Source organism: Haemorhous mexicanus, chromosome 13, assembly GCF_027477595.1.
Source record: "Haemorhous mexicanus isolate bHaeMex1 chromosome 13, bHaeMex1.pri, whole genome shotgun sequence".
Classification (NCBI taxonomy): domain Eukaryota; kingdom Metazoa; phylum Chordata; class Aves; order Passeriformes; family Fringillidae; genus Haemorhous; species Haemorhous mexicanus.
Window position 1 is genome coordinate 11,741,209 of NC_082353.1, and position 6,564 is coordinate 11,747,772.

Genomic DNA, 6,564 nt, shown 5'->3' on the forward strand with positions numbered 1-6,564 from the left:
GTAGTGTTATTGCATGTAGAAGAAACACGAGGAGTTTTAAAATTATTTTCCATAGAACAAAATCTGTTAGCAGGTCTACAGCAATCCCATAAGTCTCATGATGCATGACAGTGTGATGCAGTCCTGTTCCACTGACCCACGTGCATCCCTGCAGGGGTGTATTCACCCTGATGATTTACAAATATGGAATCACCATCATTTGAAACAGATTTGTGATTTATTAATGCAATATATACAGATCCAGCTTTGGGAAAATGAATCTTCTTTCCTAATCCAACTTTAACACCTGCTGTTGTGGTAAATAGAAACCTCTCTAATATGCAACCAGCATCAGCTAAACGCGGCTAATGAAAGGATATAATGCGAGGTCTATGCTTTAATCGTTATTACTATTAGAGCTGCTGGGAGGACCGGAGGCCACACTGCGGGCACAGCCTAAGAGGCTTTCGGCTCAGCACGCTCCACTCAGACGAGCGAGTGAAACCCTGCCCGCTGTTTCACGGCGAGCAGCGGCCCCGCCGCACCCAGCGCGGCTCCACAGGTCCTGCTCGGCGCCGGCAGCGGGGCTGCGCCCCTCGGCGGTACCGGGCCCGGGAGGGTGCAGCCCCTCCTGCGGGTACCGCAGCCCCGTTCTCCATCACTGCAGAGACCACCCGGCCTTCGAGGCCCCGGTACCCGGCCTGGGCGGCGGTAGCTGAGCGGAGGAGGGAGGGCTGCTCCCGCCCCGCTCCGCAGCGGCCCCGGCCCGGCCCTTACCGATGCACCGCACGTAGTGTTTTGCAGGAAGTTTCCACGCTCCTGGGTTTAATCCGTGAAAAGCGGGGCTGGAGAGGAGCGCGGCAGAATAGCGATGGAAAGGGGCGGGCGAAGAGGTGGAGGAGGAGGCGGTAGCAGCAGCGGCCGTGTTTAATTTTTTAATTAGGGCGGTTTGAGCATCTCCCGGCGGGGTCGCATCGCCGGGCGGCGAGGGGAGCCCGGGCGAGCTGCCCCCGCCGCCCGGGACCACCCCGTGCCCCGAACCGTCGGGACTCCAGCCTGGACTTCGGCCAGCCGGCGCGGCGGCCGGAGGCGCGGAGAGCTCCGCGCTCCGCCACCATGGGCAGCGCGGGCGCGGAGGACACGGGTTCGTAGCGGGCGGCGCGGCGGGCGGGGCGCGGGGCTGACCTTGCGGCCCGGCTGCTCTCCGGCGGGGGCACGGAGGGACAGAGGGAGGCAGCCGGGGCGGCGGGGGGAGCAGGGCAGGGTAAGCGCCTAAATCTGCCGTCCCCGGGGTAGCGGGGCCGGTGAATGCGAAGGCTGGGCGCGCCATCCACCCTACAGCAACAATTGCTTTGCAGGTGCTCGGTCTCTCTCAGCCTCCATCCCCCAGGGCAGCAGGCAACACTTTTCCACATTCCCAAGTTAAGGATGATGCTAGTAAACGTTTTATTTTCCTACATGTCTATATTACTCAAATCTAGACCACGTATGTGAATTCACAGCACAGAAGCTCTCATCCAATGAAGACTCCAGGCTCATATATTTGCTACAGATAAAATCTTATTTTTGCAATTCATTCCCTGTTGGAAGGCTGGAAGTGTCACAGCTCAGCTGCTGCTTCTTTGCAGGGGAATGCTATTTATGTTGAAAAGTGTTGCTTGCACCCCGAGTTACCATGCTGCAAAAACAGTGTGGGGCTCTCTTTGCAGAGCTGTAAGCCATACCTTCATTTGCTGAGCATCCATGTCCTGGCCTTCCTACCTTCACCTCCCTGAATGTCTTAGAACCCATACCCTGAAGACACAGTGCTCTCCTCAGCAATTTAGAGAATGCAGGCATGCAGTGAGCACACGAGTATGACAAGTTGGCTCTGTGGTCACAGTGCTCCTTTTGCAGCATTTCTGGACGTGTGTTATTAACTCAGGTAGCTCAGACTCCTCAGAGAATTCCATATTCATGCTGATTTCTATTTCTAGTCTATTTTATAGGACTTCTCCATTGTTAATCTTTTTTTCTTACCACCTTCTATGACCAATTTCTGGAATACAGTTTTCTGGAATACAGTTTTGTTTCCCTGAACAGATAGTTGAGGGCAAACAAGGTGCTTCCAAAGCTCCCAGAGAATGCTTGTTTATATGTCCCTTTCCAAGTTAGGTTTGCTGTTACCCAAGCACAAGCTCAGGACTGAAGCTATTCAAAGTACTTTCAGAATAACCACATCCATGAACCAGCAGTTGGGCTGTAGACATCCAAGAAGAGAACAGATGGCCACTAATGTGGTCAATTTTGTTACAAACTGTCATTTAGGAAGTGAGTTTTTAGGCACCTGAGGCTTAGTCATGCCAAGAGGATGAATGCTCCCAGCTTGAGATCGTGTAAAGATACTAGTTTCCTGAGTACTGAGCCACTAGGAAAAAATCCTGTAGGGGGTTCTGTGAGAGAAGGACTGAAAGCCAGAACCCCAGGAAGATTATCCTGGTTATTTTCTTGATCTTCTTAAGTCTCTCTGTAAACCTGAGAGTAAAGGCTAGGTCCGAAAAAAATTACACCCTGTCACCCCAAACCACCAAATAGCTGAGGCTGGGATCTTCACACCAAACACAGGCAGAGTTGGGCTGGTGATTCTGCTAGAGAATAAGAATTTCAACATCTTCCTTCCAGTTGCCTCACAATACCTAGTGCCCATGGTGCTCCCCTTCATCCCCCCAGGTGCAGCCAGCACCCCCAGCTCATACCTCCATTTTTCTTAGCTTAGTATTAAGCTGTTTTCCTCACTGCTATTTTCTTGAGCACTCTGATTGTTTCTTCTGGCCTCAGAAGGACTTCCAGCAGCCTTTTATTTCACTGCAGGATGTTAAGGAGCCTTTCTTTTTGCCAGTGTTTATATGGGTAATGAATCAAAGGAGGAGAAGAATCCTGACCTGTAAAAAAAAAGATTGAGCTCTGTCTAGGGCTAGCCCCCACAGAATGGCTCTGCAGATTATAAATGATACAATGCCTGTCCCCATGATGCTGTCCTAAAGGCTATCTTTGAGGATTTTGGGATCCAGGCCAGGTTACTTAGCATTCAGAGTCTTCTGACTCAGGACTTTGACAGATACACTGCAGCAAATGAAAAGATATCTAACTGGAAGAGGGCATCTAACCTGTGTGCAGCACTAAAATGTGAAAGCAATAAAAGGTACTCAAGGTACCACGGGTTTGGGGATACATAATTTGAACAAAATTTCCTGTGAACTTTAGGTCTTCAATTACAGTTTTTGAAATTCAGGACAAGGAACAGAAGAATACAAAACTGCACATTAGTTTCCCAGAACCAATCCCCCCCAGGCAAAATATAGTTTTCTCATGCAGCTTTTTCAGGCAAACTTTGGTTAAATAAGACTAAGATATCAATTTCTCCACATTTCAGCATCAATCAAGCTTTGCACAGAGATTTGTCCTGTAATGTCTCCTGACAAGCACATAATGTACAAACAAATCTCATCTAATTCCAGTGTGTAAGCTGCAAAATTACTAAGACTGGAAGTCATATTCTTGGAAAATTACACTGTGGTGAAGAAATGTTATGTCAAACACAAACCTATTTGTCTGGACTCAGCTCAAATTCAGGGTTCTCCATGGCCAGCCTACCCCTGATGTTCTTCTCAACATCTTTCAAGAGAGCAACTGGGATTTTTGGGTCTGGCTTTTCCAGCTAGTGACTAGGTATAATTTTCCTGTATAAGCCTTGTTTTTAATTTTTATAACTCATTACCCTAGGACTTTTGGAAAGTATTTTTTTTCCTTGACTGGCTTTTGCTCAAATCAACTGACTTCTAACATAAATTTGTGATATTGAACTTTCTGTAATTTTTTTTCCCTGCAAAAGATCAAACTTAATAGAAAAATTGGAAGTATGCCCAATGAAAATCCATATAGCAAGTGGACTTTACCTATGATGTATTTTCAGAAAATAAATATTGGTTGTTGACATTATTTCTAAATCCTATAGGCTGTATCTGGATCTTTCTTCCAGCTTAACAGGAATTAAAACAAGACCCAAAGAGCAGGATATAATTCAAAATCAAGGAAAGATCTCCTATACAGGTCTATAGCTTATACAGAACATTGGTTGTTATGCTCTGGTAAATGTGTAAAGACTAACAGAAAACATTTAATATCTACTATATTGAGCTTATTTGGAAAAAAAAGACATACTTGTGTTTTGCCCTTTTGTACTTTGTTCTGAAATTTTTGTTCTTTAGGATAACAGTCAAAAAACCCACAAATTTTGAAGTGAAAAAGGAGACACCAAACAAGATAAAAGTTCTGTCCATTTCTGTCTGCTTGGGAATACCAAAAGTTATTTTTACTTTTTCTGTTGTTTTTACTTGTAGGCTGACTCAGAGTATGGCTCCTCTCAGCCATGGCTGCAGTACAGAGCACAGATACTGGAACTCCCTTTTACCTGGCTGAGCAGTGCAGGTACCTGAAGCAGTGTAGCCATGGCAGCACAGAGCCCTGAGTGGCCTAATTACTCTGCCAAGAAATAAATGGATACTGGCAATTCCCCGGGGAAAAAGAGGTGGAATTGTTAATAAAAAGAGTTTCCCCTGAGGCACATTCGTTAAATAGGTGTTAGCAAGAGCCAGAAAACCTCAAGTTCCAACCTTAGAATAAAAATGTCTTTGTCCTTTGGCACTTTTGATGTCCCAGCCTTCCAATTCTCCCACTGTCTATAGATACAAAAGAAAGATGTGATTGCAATATCTAATGGAAAACCTAAAATAAAGCAAATGATCCCCACCCCCAACTAAAATCTATAGGTAGGATCACTTTAAAAAGGCAAATACAAGAAGTTTCTCCTTTCTGGAAACATGCAGAGCTCTCCTGGTGGCAGCAGTGGGGTGGAGTTGCTTGAGCATCCTGCTTCCCTAAGACACGTGTCAGGGTCAGCCCCCGAGGAGCACGGGCACATCTCCTGTTTACTGTGCCTGTGAAAATGGCAGGGTATGTATGGGGAAGTCCAAGGAGAAGAAACAAATGAGAGCAAGATTTAGGGGAAGGGAATTTAATTCTTTTATCTCTTCTTCCACCAGTCTTTGCTCATACACAAGAGTGGACGTGTATAGAGAAAGGTGAAGGGATTTTAGCAATCTGCTCACTTTCTTACAAGCTCAAAATACACCCAGCATTTTTTTTTTCTGAAACTGGAGCCCAAGACTTCAGTAAAATTGCACACAGTCTTTTATTTTACAAGTTGGACTCTGAGCTAAATCAAATTAGTAAAATCCACAGTATTTAGCTGAAATTGCCTTTGAGGTCAATGCAAGTTTAACTAGTTTAAGCACAGAGATGCAAATCCATTTCAGGAAACATACTGGCTTTCTGCATGTGGAGACCTTAGAGAGTACTGCCAAATCACAATCTGTAGACTTGTGCCCAGTCTGATAAAATGCTGTTTGCAGCAACTGAAATTTCTGTTTTGAGGAGAGAGAAAGCAGGAAAATTGTGAGTCTGCTGTCTCAAAACAGAGGCCAGTAAGTGAATGGTGTGTTGGGCTAATAGTTGCAATTTTATCACATTAATTTGAACGTGAAAAAACAACAGGCCACTTCTAAAATCCAAGCTGGTTTTCATTTTCAAATGTTCATATGGTACAGCTCAGATACATGCACCCCATTTAGAGCTAACCACACTGATTTGACGTTTCTATGCAGGCAAAGAAGCAATAGAGGTGAAAATCCCACAGAGCCACCAGGATGTGATGCCCAATGATGAACAGTAATTACTGCAGCAACACTTCAGCCAGTATGAGTGTCAACGAAATGTCTGCCTTCCCTCTGACTTTAGAACAAAAAACTGGCTTTGCCTTTGTGGGGATTTTGTGTGTTTTCTTGGGACTTCTAATTATCAGATGCTTCAAAATCTTGCTAGACCCCTACAGCAGTATGCCTTCTTCCACATGGGAAGATGAAGTAGAGGGGTTGGATAAAGGAACATTTGAATATGCTCTTGCATGAAAACTCACAGAATATCCTGCCTTAAAGTTGATGTTGATTTCATTTTGGAAACCAACTGTTGTTACATTTGTTATACATACCTGCACTTTGGAGATATGTTGGTGGCATTCATTTTGTTAAATAAATATTTGTTGCAAACTCAAAAGGTACTTCATGTTGCTTTTATTTCATGAACAGTGGAATGGTAGATTAAAAAATGGCTAACAGCAAAAAAATACCAAAAAAAAAATCACTAGAAAGTTACCATGGCCAGTATTTTAAGGATCAGATGATATCTGGCTCTTCAGAGCAGGATCTCATGTCTACTGTGTCTCATGACAGGCTGAAGAAAAAGACAGGCTCATGAATGGTGCATGTTTAAGTGGTAGCCCCCTGCCTTCCTCATCCAACACAATTTTCTGAAACTCAGTGTCTGCACTTGTAAACACTGAGGATACAAAAGTGGAGGACAACAAATGGTTGTGGCTTAGAGGATGTGTCTGCAGGAGGTGTGTGTCTATATTTGTATTCCACTTGGTAACAGAAGATGATTCACTTTAAAGTGGAACTTAAACTGTCCGGTTAACAGCCCCCAGCAGTA

At 44.9% G+C, this 6,564-nt stretch overlaps 1 protein-coding gene across 2 annotated transcripts; it reads left to right on the plus strand.

Annotated features, from left to right (window-relative positions):
* Nucleotides 1-491: 491 nt before the first annotated feature.
* CTXN2 (cortexin 2) lies at nucleotides 492-6,123 on the plus strand. Of its 2 annotated transcripts, none has more exons than XM_059857970.1 (2): nucleotides 492-1,123; nucleotides 5,682-6,123. In XM_059857970.1, exon 2 carries the CDS (start codon nucleotides 5,736-5,738, stop codon nucleotides 5,982-5,984), a length of 249 nt encoding a protein of 82 aa, XP_059713953.1. In that variant the 5' UTR covers nucleotides 492-1,123; nucleotides 5,682-5,735; the 3' UTR covers nucleotides 5,985-6,123. The 2 variants fall into 2 exon arrangements, with proteins under 2 accessions (XP_059713953.1, XP_059713954.1); XM_059857971.1 differs by lacking the exon at nucleotides 492-1,123 and adding an exon at nucleotides 4,366-4,446.
* The last annotated feature ends 441 nt before the right edge of the window (nucleotides 6,124-6,564 follow it).